The following is a 16,761-nucleotide window of genomic DNA, read 5'->3' on the forward strand; positions in this document are numbered from 1 at the left end:
TAAAAAACCCCAACCCAAACCAAGTATTTTATTATATCTTGTGGTTGCAGAGAAATTTCAAACTTTGGTTAATAATTAACCAAACCACTTTCAGTGAGGGTCAGGGAAGGAAGACTTACCTCTCTGTAATTGCTTATGTGAGCTCTTTACATAATAAAATGAAATATATTCTCTGCTTTCAGAAGCTATTGCCATGTTCTTAGCTACATCTCTTAGCAAACTTCTGCTAAAGACACTTCTCTATTTTGGACTAGAAATTCTATCTTACGCTTACATGATATTAATTTAGCATTTGTGACTGGCAAGAGAGAGAAGTAAAATTATGTAAAGATAATTCATTGCAAATACATATTAACTATCATTAATAAACCAAATATTTACTGCCATTTACAAAAGCATTGATCAGTTTTGACACTAAGAAAATTATAACTTCACATACTAATTTACTCTTATTTTTCTTGTTCTTTGCTTCTGGGGTCAGGTCCCACTATTTCCTTGATATTTATGGTCTTCATATACTTCTGTATAATTTTGATGTAGATGAATTTCCTCCAAGTTCAGAATCATTTTCCTTTCCTAAAATCCCTCCAAAAATGGTAATTTCTTCCTGATTTTTAGGAGCTCAGATCTAGTGTGGTGTTTTTTGTTTTGTTTTGTTTTTTCTCCTATAATGATTTCTTTGACATTCACTCTTTCCTAAATATAAATGTACTTTCCTGAGGTAAGCAAGGCCACATAGAACAGCAGATCAGAAGAAAATGACCCCAATTTATGACATTGGAGACGGACTACTTTCACATTTTTATCAGCTGAGAAAATTAAATAAAGCATTCATTTGGCTGCTCTGAACAATGGATTTGCAATTTGCATAGAAAAAATGATGGCAAAACCTCATAACCCATCAGTGTTTTACCACAAGCTCAGTTCTATTACATTTTAGTGGAGGTTCAAAGTTGTCTAAAGAAACCATTCTCTTCTTTCTCCAACCGTAAATGTGTCACTTGAGAGTTCAACTTCCAATAGGAGCAGTATCTGACACACAACTAATTTTAGAATATAAAGTGCTCCTCACCATATTGGAATACATATAATTTAAAATAACTGTAAACCTAAACTTTGCAAAAACAGAAAATTCAAGCACTAACAAAAAAGCATAATTTGTAATTGAAAGAAAATAATATTTAAAAGAAAAAAAAAACTTTTTTGTCTTTCCAAAAAGAGACAGAAATTACTAAGTTTTATTTCCCAAGAGAATTATGCCACTTTTATAAAGAAAATTACAGTCACCACAAATTGCTCTCAACAATTCCAAAGCTTCTTCATTTGACCACTTGAAAATCAAAGTTCTTTAAGATTATAAATATAACTTTTTATAACTCTGTTATTACGTACTGTGAATGGGGAAAGGGGGCCAATCTTGTGGCCATAGCGTCGAATGGCCTCTCTGATGTGGCTGGGCTGGATGGCATCGCTTTGAGCCTCTATACCACAGGCTGCAGTGCTCTGCAACAGAAAAACACATAAATTGTTACTAAATCAAAAACACACAACAGACCTACAGTGCATAAAGTATGAAAATAAACCTTTATAAAATGGACCAATTTTTTTTCCTGAGGATACACATCATTGCTGCCACACACTACATTAGAGAAAAAAAGCTATTAACAAATCAAAGAGGACTTTTACATGAACTTTGCTTAAGAGACCCAAAGAACACCATATTTGTCCTCTTAAATCTTTCACCTACTGCTGCTGTATGTTGCAATTGAAAAGAGCAGAAAATGTTCAAACTCAAATGAAAGGGTCATATAAGTCATACTGCAATAACCACAGAAACTATTTTTAAAACATTTCAGGCTCTCATTATGATGTCAAGGGGTGGGGAAAATATTGAACAAGTACCCAAAGTGGAAAGCAATTTGACACCAAAATCACCATTGAGTAATATCAGATTGAAATTTGAAGATGAAACATGTGACATAATGGTGTTAGAGTGATGCAAAAATATTTTAATTACCTCAAACTGGAATGTTTTCAAATTTCAAAGGACTTTTTGGATTAAGGACCCTAAATAGGAAAAATACGAATTCACTGCTACTGGTCCATTGATTTTACAAAAATACCCCAGGATTTTAGAAGAAAAAGTTACTCTCTTCTCCTTGCTAGTCAAACTGAAATGTTGGTTTAGGCTCCATATAGACACGGTTGCTTGCCAGGATTCAGACAACTTATCAGAACGATGGCTGTTTAGCAATAAATTCGTGAAAATGGATTAGTGAATGCACTAAGAATGACAAAAACTTAAATTATACACCAAAGTTTAATGTACACACATACACAGTCCCCTCACACATTTATGATATATACCAATGCTTTCAAATTTGGGATATTTTTTACAAAATGCGTTATTTTCAAGAGTGCCGAGTCCACTGGAGCCTGTGTACACACAGAATTATTCATAATACGATGGCAGATTCTTCCCTTGCTGATTGACGTTCATAAAGGGAACATGAAACTCAAATATTTTCTGCTGGACTGGGCCTTCATGGACTAAGAATAACATTCTTCACCAAGTTAACTTGTTTGTCTCAATGCCTCAGTTATATCCAATATATACCTAACCAAATTGGATAAGTCATGTGAACATTTCATTAAAACTGTGCACTTTTTAGAATATAGTTATTTTAAAAGGCATTAAGTCAAACACTAAGAATTTAAAATAAACTCACAGCGCTAGTGAAATATAATGTATCAAAACCTACATCTCCAGCTAAATTCTTGTTCCTAGGAATTATAATGGAAATCAGCCACAGAAGCAAAACATAATCAAACATAACATAAAAAAGGAAGACAAAAAAGCAAAACTCTTCAGAGAGGTTTTTAGGATTCACTAAAGGCTTTCTAATCAGGGTATAAAAAGGGCAGAGAGAAAGTTGAATGTATTAGGAGTGTCTACAGCACTGATGACACTAGAAGGAGAAAATACATCTTTTTCTACCTGTCACTGTAAAAATCACTGGTATAACTCTATGAAAAATGAGTGGTTTAGAAGAATAATAACACACATGAGAAAATTACAAGTCGCTCCATTGCTTTGCAGCAAAATGAGTATGGCCATCACATTTTTTCAAAAAGGCCCTAACTGACTAACACAGTGCTTCCTATCCAGTTTATTTAATCAAATCTATTTCCCTTGTGGTTTTAAGGTATATATATTTCTCTCAGATAGAATACCAAGGCTCTACAACAGAAGACAGGAATTCTAATATTTATATTTCACACTCTGAATACAAGACAGCCAGATTTTATGCAAAGTAAACAAATATTTAGATTGATTGCAACCAACTGGCATAAAAATAAAGCAGGTCAGGCAAAGTTGTTATAGACGAAGAAGGCAGTCGCTTAAGGCTGCTGGGAGCAGAAAAATCACAACCGTCTCTTTGCCTACTCTGCTTATGCTCTGAACCTCAAAACCTATGCTAGCTGCTACTGTCAGAGAAGGGGATGATTATTTGGGGTGGTATCTACCGCTGCGGCTGTAGAAGAGCAGCTCATCTTAGAAGCAGCAGTTGTTACCTCAACAAAATTCAGTTTGCAGGCATTACTGAGAAGCTTTAGCCTAGTTCTGATAGAAAAAACACCAAATCACACATTTGGCCCTACAATAACATTGGTAGTTAACAGGTGATATAGGTTAAAATTCGTATTTAAAATGAGACATGTTACTTCCTGAAGATGTTTTGGTTTCTTTTTCTTTTTTTTTTTCAGCCTTGTGCACCAAATACCTTTTTTCTTTTCCTTTGTTTGGATTTGGTAGAGTCCTGTCCAATTCCACCATTCCCCAGGGCTCCTGACGGGGTTTTCCCAAGATGTTGCTGTCCTGCTGATGCTGGGGGTGTGGGTGTAGGAGGTGGTGTGTTTTCAGGAGAGTCAAGGCTGGTCTTCACACTTGTAGATTGCCCTAAGAGATGTGGCTATAAAAGCAAGACGTCAAACAGCCATTATATAATCAAATCAGAAAAAAGATAATTATTGCCTTCTGAGATTTACTGTCAGAAGAGATGTAATACAGAATTCAGTCTGCTCTTTCTAGAGGTGACTATAATATCTGTATCATAGTAACGCATGCAATACAGCACTTAGTGCACTTGCTACTGTTGACAGCTTTAATCTCCAAATCTGCAATAGAGAGAGCCTTCAAAACAGAGAGAAGGAATTTCCACCCAAGAAAAGAGGATTTACATTTAAATATAAAGATGCTGCTAAGAATTTAACATTTGGAGCTATAATTTAATGTCTTTCCATCTAAATCCATAACTTCAGTGTTCATAAACTCCATAACAGAAGCCCGTATCAACACCACATTCAATAACATCTACTTTGAAAGCAACAAACTACCAAATACACGTAAAAAAAACATAAAATGCATTAATATGTGAAAAAGCAAGATTTACCTCAGTAGAGTTGTGATACTGTATGAAGGTGGCAGATATGGCATGACTGAATGGGTCACCAGCTTTGGGAGCCATGTCCTGCTTAACCAAAAGGGCCAAGTCCACCAACTGGAGGGGCAAAAAGAGCCGATAAACAGGTAGGTTTAGTGACATGGTACTTACTACAAATGCCATCGTAACAATGAAGAGAGAGAGGAGTTGTGGGTTGAGGCAGATTATTCTTGGTGTTTCTCAGTTGAAAACAAAATTATTCAGAGATATTTCAGCCTAAGGAATCTTTCTTTTCCACTCCTGTAAATATATGGAGTAATTTATCTACCCAAGAGGGCTCGGCTTGGCACTAAGGTAATGTTTTGTTTTCCAGGAAATCCTGCTTTTTAATCCAGTTGTGCAATGGGGTTGAATGAGCCACAGCACACTGCCAAAGGTCACATAGCGAAGTATGTGGTTTCAGTCTGGACTTGAATAAAGTTCGTGCTGGACTCCACTCTCCTCTGTAACCACTACAAAACATTTCTACTACCTATATGGTGTAGTACACGTCCATCCTACAGTAAATTGAAAGACAGACAGGAATCCAGTTAGCTTGGTTAGCTGAAGTAGTGCCTGCACGCTTCTGAAGGGGCACACAACACAGTCACCTGAGGCTGAAGTACATCCAAGAGTAATTAATTCATTTTGTTTAACTAGAGTTCAATCAGTATACTCCCTTACCTGTGCCACAGTCTCATACGCTAAATAGGCCAAAATCTCCATTGCAACTGCATTTGGCTTTATTTCCATACTGCTACAGTCCAACCAGTCACGAAACTTGGATGCTTTCTTTGCTGCCAGTTAAAATCATAAGGGGAAAAGGAAAAGTTAACAACAGGTAGGCCAAAATAATGCATTTTTTCCCGTCGTAGAAAATACTGCAAATGTGAACCAAGGAGTGTGAATGTGATTTGATTGGCCAAGGAAGGAATTATCAAAATGGAACTAGTGGGGAAAGACTGTTATTTCATACACAACATTTTGGAGACCCATAAGCAGCATGTAGTAAAGAGAAAAACACACAGTTAATCAATCATACGGGAGATTTCACAACAAGGAAGGGTCTACCTCAGAGGACTGTAGATGGGACAAACCTGATTTTGAATATATTACTGTAAAAGAGACAATATGATTGCATTACATCTTTGATGAATGAGTGAAAGCACTAGAAGAAATCAAGACAAATCTGAGCCCAGATAAAATGATATAACTGTATTAACAACAGCGAAGAAGACGAAGGAGGACAGAACTAGGAAGTCGTTGTGTTAACTATACAGGGATCAGGTGCTGACAAGCTAGCCAAAATGATTTGTAGGTAAGTGTTTTTAAAATGTGCTTTGGATATAAAGAAATAAGGATAGATGTAGATCTGCAAATGATAAACATTCATACGAGAACTTCACACTGCTAATGAATTAAATCACTTAGGAGAAAGTACAGAGAAAAATATGGGAGAGGGAACATTGTATTTGCTGAGACAGTAAAAGGAGGAAAAAAAGGATGATTTTACTTAGGTCAGTGGTGGACAAGCTGATCACAGAAAGCTGTGGAGACTTGGACAGAAAGGAGCTAGTAATGTAGAGGTCTTAATGAGGGCTGTTTGTGAAGACAGGACAACCAAAATTAAGTAAATACAAAGTGGGAGAATCATTTGAAATAGCTCTTTCAAAGAGAGTCTTCAAAGAGGACTAAAAAGCTAAAGACAAGTCAGGTGTTAAACAGAAAATAGGTGTAAATAATGGTTATTTTTTTAGGAGGGAATGAGAAGGAGAAGGCTACATTGGGTCACTGAAGACAAAAAAAAAAAAACCACCCAAGCAAGAGAAGTGTGAAGCTGAAAGCAGGACCACAAAATGTTCCCTAGAATTTAAATTTGTAATCCTGTAGTACTTGATCCTTCGATGGAACTTTTCTTTTGCCTGGCTTTAGAAGTGCACAGGAATGTGTGGAGCTGTAATTATTAATATATATTCTTAGAACAGGGTTCTTGAAGTCCCTTCCAGGTTTATTCTCTTGGGACAGTTATCATGGCTTTATACAACGGTAGAAAGGTTTACTACTTTAAACATAGCAATACATTCAATTTTTACTAAAATATAAGAAAATAAGTAAAAAAAATAGCCTTTGCATTAGTTTTGAACAAATGTTCTGCATGGCCTTTAGTATGTTCTATCTAGTTGAGTTCATATCATGCAGTTGAATTTGTGCATGAGTCTTTCTTGCTACTATTTTCTAAGCACTGTAATTCTCTTATTCTTTAATGACATTAAATGCCAGTGAAAAAGAACTGCATAGACATGGTCATTTGTAAACACTGTGAAAATACCATTGAGATTATTTTTATAGATCACAATCCCCTGGTCAGCAACATTCCATTTTATTTCACAAATTTAAGATTTCTATTTGTTCTGTCTCCAGATGATAATTTTTGGATTTAAAAAATGACTTTATCACAAACCTCTCATTTCCTGAAGTCACCCTAATCTGAAGTATCATTTAGCTAATGGCTCACAGATGTGTGATGCCAAATTATAACTCAGCTTACAAAACATATTGAATTAGGAGAAGAAATGCTTACAAAACATGTTTTTCTACATTTGCTGATACAGAACAGTATTTCAAATGTGTCATTTATTTGCCATAAATGAATCACTCTTTCTTCGAATTTAAAAGGAAGAACAAGATAAGGTCTCTCATTTAAAGACACCATTGTGTTCAAGCCTGTCTTGTAGGATCATGTGCTGTTTTGTCATGATTTTTACTGGCTCCTTCACCTCACTTTCTCTGACATTTGACCTAAAACCTTAGTCATCACTTAACCGCTTCTGTAATGATGTTTTGCTACATGATCAAGCCCATTAATTTACAGCTCATTATAGTTGTGGCCCACAAGTACTTCTAGTAAGTTGGTTTTCAGTGCTAGTAAAGCCCTAATTCTGTCATCATGTTATTAGTGTTGGAATGGCGTATACTGATGAATTTGGCTAATGTTGAATAAATTCCACAGCAGGAGCTTACAGCTTAAAATAGAAAAGACTTTAGTAAGTTCTTTGTGTCTCTGCGGATAGGGAAATAAAAGCAAAACTTGCTGCTCTTCTCTAATTTTAGTTGCATTCCGAAAAACCTGCAACCATGAAACTTTACTAATATGCTGACTAGAACACCACCACGACAGACTTCAAGCAAGTATGGTTGTTTTAATCCATTAACTCTTTACCAGTTCTATCTTTGCAGTCTTCCCCACCAGCACAGTATTTGAGCATATATAAAGCCTGGTAAATATTCAAAAAAAATACTCTGCCTGACAGCCTGAAACTGCTAAATTAACTGTTCCCAGGAGTTATGCAGACAAAGAATTTAAAGTTTTGTTGTTGCGGATGAAACAAAAGTGCTTTCAAAAAACACGAGGTTCTGCTGTGTTCTCTATTACATGAAATAATAATCAAACATCTTAATACAGTTCAGCCATTATAATACTTACAAAAACTCAACTGCCGACTTTCACAAAATTCTGCATACTGGACGGAGTCCATCATTCGTGTTTGTCTTTCTGCTCTCTGACAAAAGAGTAGAAGTACATGATGTACCTTATTCCAACAAGAACAGCATTCCACAACAGAAATTATAGCAGCAAAGCACCCCTGCCATAACCTTGAAGTAACCCTCCCAAATTAAACATGCATGGAACAAGTTAAGATGCAGAATATAAACCACAGATTGGTTATTAGTCTCATGAGTTAAACTTCCCAGAGGAGCGTGTCAATTCTTATTGTAAAAATCTGCTTGCATACCGCTCACCTACGAGAGCGACGAGGGCTGAGTTAGGAAAGGTGATGAGCACTCTTGCCCTGACTGCGGTGCACATTTAAACTGAAGCACGTGAGCAGTCTGCCTACATGTTTACAGATGACCAGACAAGTAAAATGTTCTCCTGGACCGAGGCCAGTGTGTTCTGCACTGAGCAGAACTGAACCTGTGTGCTTTTAAAATGGGAGCACAAGCAGGAATGAAAAGAATAAATTCCATCACATTGAGGATGTACCAGACAGAGTGGTGCATGAAGTGCCCCTTCCCACACAAACATTCAATATACTGTAATAATTAAGTGGTAAATGTGTCTGCTTCTTTTTTTTTTCACTGTTAATCTATGCTTGATTTTTTTATACTCCTGAACACCTACAGAAGAAGAAAGGAAATTAGACTGAATTAGAGCTCATTCAAGAAAAACCCCTTAAAATGTTCACAGCTGGATTTAAGAATGTATTTCACACAGAGTCCAGTGTAAACCAAAAGATTCTATCTCAAAAAAATCAAAGTATGAAACCATAAATATTATGCACACCCTTCCCTCCACATATATACTATGCCACAATTGAATCATGGTTGAAGCAGCACTGAAGTTCACGGTTAGGTTTGAGCACGTGTTTGAGTTTTATTTACTTCAACAGTGCACGGGTGATTTTCACCAGGTAGGGGTCTGATCTCTAGAAAAGATTAAATCCTTCAAGTATTGGAGGCAGGAAGCAGTAGTTAGATTAAAGAGAACAATTATCCTCTTCAGAAGCAGACAGCTTACTCAAGCCTCTCAAACAAAGAAAGTAGATTGTGTTCAACATCAAGGAAAGGAATATAACTATCTTCCAAACAATAACTCAATGAATAAATCATTACACCTGGTAAGAACAGAACTATAACTAAGGATACAAAGCGGTATCAGGAGTGGCTGATGGCACCAAGGCTTTACTTCTGCAGTGAGTCCACACAGCTCAAGAAACCATGCACAAAGGTGGTAAAGTACAGGCGTGTCCACATTAAAGACAAAAACAAAGAAAGAAAACACACACGCGCACACACACACACACACACATATTTTGCTGTGACTCCTCAAGCACTTCTACACCTAGTGAAATCAAAATTGCGGAGTTCTTTAATCAGATTTAATGGAAAACAAAAGGGCTGTTGATAAGAGTATTTGGAGACAGGCTATACAACCAGCATTTGGTCTTAGCAGTTTCTCAAATCAGAAAAACAAAAAAAACAAAAAAAACAAAAAAAAAAAAAAAGAAGAAATCAATCAGTACTTCAAATACAGTTTCTTCCTCTATTCTCTGCCTTTTATGTCACTCTTCTATGACAGTCCTCCATCAATTATGAGATCTTGTTGACAACTTGTTCAATTTAGTTGTGAACTGAACCACCAGCTGTCCAGGAGCATACCTGGATATTCCTTCTTTCATTTCTTCTCTACCCAGTCAATCGTTTCTACTGTATTTTGACTTTTAATCACCAGGATAGAAAATGTTCTACTTAAGCATTTTTCAGTTCTTCTCCCATGCGTGTTGCTGGCATCTTGACTACATTTTGTAGAGCTGCCATTTCAGATAAGTAAAAATTTTCAGTCAATCTATTCCATCAAGACATTAAGTCTAGACTGATTTTGTATCATTTAAAAATAATTGCCACAATACATGCCGTAACTTCAATCCTCACCTACCATAATCATACCAGAGATCTGTTTTGCCTCTGAATTAATTCAGTCATACTTTTGAAGACAGAAGGCACCACCAGGATCATCTGAACTTCTGCATAGTACAGGACACTTCTCACACAGTACATTCTAGAAATGGCAGTCCTAGAATTTCCTGTGTGATTTCACTGTATGTTTTAGAAAGGCATATAATTTGGGTTTAATTTTTTCACATATTAAGAAATAACTTCTTCAAATAATTAAAAAAGCTAACTTTTTATGCAATATAGTTTAAATTCTGCAATCATTTGTGTCTTTGTTTGCCAGTCAGAAATTACTAGTTGGGCACACCCAGGTAATACTGAAATAATTTAACTTTAGGTGGGTAAACAAATAGACTGTGCTTCTCTAAATATGACAAAATTTTCTTGAAATTTTACACATGGAAGTGTGCAGGCTTGCAGAACTGTTGCTTGAGATCCCCCTCCAACAACCCTTCCTCTGGAGTTCTCTAGCCCAAGCTCCATCTTAAAAGAGGACTATCGCCAACACTAGATGAAGTCAGCTATGGTTTTCTCTAGCTAAGTCTTGAAAACCTCCAAGGACAGAGATTTTGTCTCCTCTGGGTAACCTGCCCCAGTGTTGCACTAGTCAAAAAGGTTTCTAATGTCCTACTTGAACCTGCCAAGCATTTGTGGCTGATGACCTTCTTTATCCTACCCAGCAATACTAAGAAAACTTTGGCTCTATCATTTTTGTTACTGTCCTTCAGCAGTTGTAGGCTGCTGTCTAACCACCTTTTAGCCTCCTCTTCTTCAGGTTAGGTAAAACTAAGTAATCTCTCTCAGCCTCTTCTGAGAGGTCACGTGCTCCAGGGCCCTCAGCTCTCAGTACCTTTCAGCTAAACCTTTCCAGTTTCTCAGCATTTCCGTGGAACTGAAGGACCCAAACCTGGATGTAGTGTTCCAGATTTGGCTCAACAGCACCAAGTAGAAGGGCATGACAACTTCCTTCAGTCTGCCAGCCACATTTCTGCAAAACTGTGAGTTTTGCTTTAATATGATGAGACCGAACGGTTGACTCATGTTCAACTTGATGTTCATTACCCGTCCCCCAGGTTCTTCCCAGAAGGGTTGCTACCCAGACAGTTGGCATCCAGCCTGTACTGATGCATGGGGTCACCCTGTCCCGGATGCAGAAACTCAGTGAAGTTTCTCTTGGTTCAGCTCTCACGGTTTTCAAGACCCGTCTGGACTGAAGCTCCATCAACCAGTGTGCCAGCCACTCTTCATTTACTATCATCAACAGATTTGCAGAATTTGCATTTTGTATCTTTGCCCACATTTATGTCCATGTTGTTGATGAAAATATTGAACAATGTGGGCCCCAGTATCAATCCCCTGGATATTCAGTTTTCACCTGTTGCCACCTATATGTCAAGCCATTGGCTATTACCCTTCACATCCAGCAGTCCCAGAGATTTAAACCCCTTTGCAACAACAAGGCAGGCATAGGAAAGCAAAATTATATGAAATGCTAACATGATAATATGGAAACTGCAAGAACAGATTAATCCCAAGAGCAGTTATGTTAAATTAAATGATTTAGCAATGGCAACTCTCAGCAAATAGACTATAAAACTCTGAAAATGCATGCTGTCAAAGGCTAGTCAATATGCCTCACAGTATGTTCACTATCAAAACATCGAAAGTTTTTTTATAGTAAGTGAAACAAAAAAATACTAATCAAAGGTTTATTAAAAGAAAGCTGTTGCTGAGGGATTTTTCCAATAGGGACTTCATTTCCCTCTAGAAATTGTCTACAGTAGTTGTCTAAACACGGTACTTAATTTTGTTCTTATATACTAAACGAATACTTACACGTATTTTTTCTCTGTATGAATATTTTTTATGTAGTAAAATTACCTACATATCTGTGAAATAAAATTGCTTTCTCCCTTCAGTTCTCCTCTCTAAAAGGAGTCTTTCTTAAAGGTGGATTCTAGAGTGATGCTCTAAACCACCACCAAATAAAATAGCTTTTATCATAAATAACTGGACTATATTTTCTTCCCAATACACTTTAACAAAAAACCCCCACATCACAGCATGGGAACTCACAATTCAAGGGATAAGGATAGCCATTCCATAAGACCTACCAGTTTTAGAATAGTCTATAAATAACCAGCAAATGTAGGAGAAATAAAGAGATGGATAGCATTGGTATACCATCTTTAAAGAAACACCAAAGCAGAAGACAACAGTAGATCATCTTTCCTCTTCACTTCTCAAGATTATAAACAGCAATTATTTTCTCTTGCATCATCCCTGCTTTGAAAAAATTTTATGTTCCCTTATCTCTACATTTCTAAAGTATATTTTATAAACTCAAAATGAATCAATAAAATGGGATAAAAAGAGAGAAAAAAGAGTGAGCACATTGCAGTGAACACGGTGTTACTCCAGGCCAAAAGAGTTTAAAGGAAATGTCATTCAATGTTGGGGAAGTCACAGAAAGTTTTTGAAAATGCTATGACCTGTAAGTAATGCTTTCTTTTAAGTCTACAGAATACCCACTTGCTCTTTCTCATAGTCTTTATTTTTGAACTATTTGTTTCTTGAAAACAAGAAATGATACAGGATGTTTTAACTAAGAAACTACTTCAACTTTATACGAGTGAAATTTTCCAAATTCTGTTCTTGGAAGGAGTAGCAAGTCACTCCAACAGGACCGAAGTCCTCTTCCATCAGTACGAAAGCAAGTTTGCTGGGAATCTTTCCTACCTGAAGAAACATTGAAACCCCTAACGACATGCCACCTTGAAGCAATCTCAGCTTGAAACCAGATACAATAAATGACATCAATGACACTACCCCACTGATTTATCAAAAGAATTAAAAATATATAGTTTTTACTCCCTCTATAGCAGTACTAGTCCCTCTAAGCAGTTAAGAAGCTGAGTTATGTGGTGTACAGCAGAGTTAAAATACTTTGCATGCTTTCCTTGGAACATGCTGAAGGATGCAGTAGATAGGACCTGGCACAGTAAACGTATGCTTCGTCTTCCAAAAATGTGTTGCATTATATCTTTCTTTCAGCATGAAGAACTAAAAAGGAAGACTAAAAATGGAAAGGAAAGAAAAGGTACAGAGTTGCATGTTGTCACCTACCATCCAGGATGAAAAACAATCTTATTTTGATTCCATTTTAAAGCTTTCACACTTGACATATAAAGCTCTTTGTGTGGGGGGAAGGCAAGAGGCCAAATGTTAACTTGCTTACCAACTATTTCGTATTTGAAGGAAATGTGCCGAGTAGCTGCTAAGCTGGAACATTTGAAAAACCTATGCAGCATGGCTGGACACCTCTGTGTTTGGCAACAATGTTAATGATGAAGATGCTGGCTTCCCAAACTGCATGCATATTCATCTTGTGGCATGATTTCCTGATTTCCTTTGCTAAAGACCTCATCAGTGTATACCTATCACGCTTCAAAGGAGCTAGGTGACTACCCTAGGGAGAAAACAAAGTTGCCCTGCAATGGCTGATATTACTAAAAGAGTATGCTAAGTATATATATTTTTTTTATTTAGACTAGAGAATAACAGAGCACTGTATGCTGTACCTGACAGCTCTAGGGTTGTAGGTCAAAAACTACCTCAGTTAAAAAAAAAAAAAAAAAAAAATCGTTTGAGAAATAAAGCACAAGGTAGCTCAATATTGAAGCGTTTACAAAATATGCTGAAAACACATTTTTAGTCTTCTGTACCTCAAAATTATCTACGGATTATCACTATCTGAATTTTTTTTTTTTTTTTAACATAAAGGAAAAATGTACTTACTCTTCTGAGAATCACTTGAATTGGTAAGCAAAGAAAAAAAGGGTTTTAAGAGTAAGCATTTTCAAAGATTAAGCTTACTCAGAGTTTTATACAGAAAATAAAAATGCCACTTGGGGAAAGATCAATAGCTTTTGTAATGTAATACTTGATTTGGCTATAAAGTACAGACATACAGGGAATTTTTATCATTTTTACCCACCTCTTATAGAACATACCATACATTCTGCAGTAACCATTAATCTGAACAAGTCTGCATAGCAAACTTGAGGCTTTTGATGTAATACTGGTTTTGAGTGCTCATATGTTTAGTACAAAATTCGCAATATTAGAAGAAAACATGAGGTCTTTTTCTGGCAGACCAAGGTGATCCCAATTTTAATGTATTTTCACAGTTATAAATAGTAAAAATAGTTTTGCTCTTTTCTCTACAATATTATTAACCCCATTCCCCCCAATAAACAGAGTTTAAGACCTTAAGAACCTTAAAAATCTTAACTGTTACACAGATGTTAAGGATCTACAACTGTATATGACATGAAAGGAAGCTGTGGAAGACGACAAATATTAATTAAAATACTTTTTTTTTTAAATTATGATTTTTCATTATAGAAAATCGGTGATTTTCTGTCCAGAGCTAAAAGATGGGATTCACATGAACAACTTAGACATCTGTAGTATCCTAATCAGTCACCTAAAGTCCCTCTATAGTAAAAAAGATACTAGACACTTTTAGAGAGCAACTTCATTCTAAACTAGATGTTTAAAATACGTCAGATGAATCACATCTATGAATTTTTCTGAAGTTCATCAACTGTGGACATCTGCAATGGAGCCCTAGGGATACTGTCTTAGGTCTACATGTCCACAGTGCAGACATCCTCAGAAAAGCAAGATGAATCCTGCAGTGATGAGTGAAGAACACCATCACCAAGAGAGCAACTTCCATTTTAGGGCTAAGCAAGAGCCAAGACCAAAGAATGACTCAGCAGATTTGGTTCCTGCTCTGATCTCAAAGCAATGCAACTATATACAAAGGCGGCTTTGTACCCCGGGTGTGTGTTAACTCCATTCATCTTCCTCAAAGCATGTAAAACGTAATCTAACAAAGTATGTGCAGATAAGCAGGGGGAAAAGAGCTGGAAAGACTATTAAAGATTATGTAAAAATTTCAAGGGAATTCTGAAGCAAGCAAGCAAATGAAATTGCACAGACAATAACAAAATGAATGGATTAATTCCCAGCAGTCATGATCTCACTGCTTAAGGAATAAATAAAACTGACCTCCTGATAGGGACTCACTGCCCCCGTAATACTTTGCCCTCGAACATATGCAAAATCTACACATACTGTATTTATTTGAACCAGCTCCATATCACATCCAAATTCCTTGTCTAAATTTATTACTGCTAGTCTGAAATGTGGAGCTGGAACCCACAAACAAAACATTTCCATTTCATGGAATACCTTTGATTTCTACAGGAAAATATTTTTTTCTGCTGTAATAAGTATCATCATGAATTTTGTAAAACTATGTGTTAAATTTATGGCTATCTTCTACCAGTGCTTTCCAAAAAACATAAAATAATTTTGGATAAACTATGCTACCAAACTTAAAAAGTTATGTGGGATTTATTAATATATTAAGATGACTGACCTTCCCTCACTTTTCTGGTTGAGGCCACTCTAACACCTTTCTGTGGTTTCCACCTGGCTGTACATCAAAAACTTTACATAGCAGGTTAATATTAGGATACCTTCATCTCTTCTGGATAGCATTCTTCTTAACACTTATCCCGACTCTGTATCAATTCATAGATGAGGTTAATATAAACAGCTCTAGCATCTCACATGTAAAGCTTTCAGTCATCAAAACAGGCATCACTCATTGTCTGGGAGATATGAACAGCAGAACAGTCCCTTTTGCATAATGAGTTTTACATTTTTTCTCTTATTTGCAGTCAAAATCAGCCATCGCACTCTATTGAAGGATAATACAATAAATACAGAGGCTCACTTGTTAGCAAAAGGAAAATATTGTAAGCCGAGAGAAATTTTTAAAATATTTCTTTTAGCTCTGTGACTAGAGATATGGATAGATGGATAAGTAAAAGGACAGACAGCTTAGAAATGTGCATTTACTTAATATTTATATTGGATTCTATGCAAATTTCTTGTTGTTATTATATTATGTGTCATCTCAAAAAATCCTCAAGTACCTCTCACCCTCATAATATTTTCCCCATCGTTATTTGCAGATAGCTTGGTTTTGAAGCCAATTTAGGTGCAGCCACTTGCATCCAGGATAGGTAATTCAGCACCGAATAACCGCAGAGTTGCCTTACAAATAATCTGCCTCCCTGAAACTGCACTCCTTCCACTCCACTGACATCCCTCCGTGCCAGGCTGACGTGCCGTTTGGGGCCAGGCACGTTCTTTGCTCAAAGGCTGTTTATGGCCTTGGAGGGAGGCTGGCTCGGAGCGGTACAGGCACAGCACGGCTCGCACACTCGCTCACCGTCCTGGGTGTAGGAGAGGACGGGAGGATCCAGTTCTGCTCCTACTTAGCCAAATGGAACGGCGTAAGGTGAGGGGGCCGTTTCAACTCAAAGTTCACCAGGAGATCAATCCTAGACATAATCGGCTTCAGTGAAGCTCAATTCCCAGGCATATTCTATCTATTCACCCAACTACAATATGTCCAGAAGCATTCGCTTTACAGCCACGGCTTGTTAAGCAATGAATCCAGTAAAGCTAGTTAAACTGAACAGTAGGTAAGTCTGGGAACAGCTAGGGACCAGCCCTCTCATTCACTGGCTTTAACTGGTAAATGCAAGTAAGAGAACAAACCTAATTTAAAAAATTTGCATTGCAAAACTTTGTCCTGGTAATAGCCAGCATCAATATATGCTTCTAAAAATACATTTGAGAGTTTTGGTAATGTTAAATGAGAAACGAAGAAGGAGGA

General features: G+C 36.7%; 1 protein-coding gene across 9 annotated transcripts in view; it reads right to left on the reverse strand.

Annotated features, from left to right (window-relative positions):
- The window catches only part of SUPT3H (SPT3 homolog, SAGA and STAGA complex component), a 282,301-nt gene that overhangs the window by 53,314 nt on the left and 212,226 nt on the right, over positions 1 to 16,761 (reverse strand). For all 9 annotated transcript variants that reach the window (XM_030037308.2, XM_030037306.2, XM_030037305.2 and 6 more), the window contains 5 exons: positions 7,969 to 8,044; positions 5,169 to 5,281; positions 4,455 to 4,562; positions 3,786 to 3,974; positions 1,393 to 1,503 (listed from right to left, as the gene is read on the reverse strand). In XM_030037308.2, coding sequence (XP_029893168.1) covers positions 1,393 to 1,503; positions 3,786 to 3,974; positions 4,455 to 4,562; positions 5,169 to 5,281; positions 7,969 to 8,044 — 597 coding nt within the window. The remainder of the gene's footprint in view (positions 1 to 1,392; positions 1,504 to 3,785; positions 3,975 to 4,454; positions 4,563 to 5,168; positions 5,282 to 7,968; positions 8,045 to 16,761) is intronic.

Source organism: Aquila chrysaetos, chromosome 15 (genome assembly GCF_900496995.4).
Source record: "Aquila chrysaetos chrysaetos chromosome 15, bAquChr1.4, whole genome shotgun sequence".
Taxonomy (NCBI): domain Eukaryota; kingdom Metazoa; phylum Chordata; class Aves; order Accipitriformes; family Accipitridae; genus Aquila; species Aquila chrysaetos.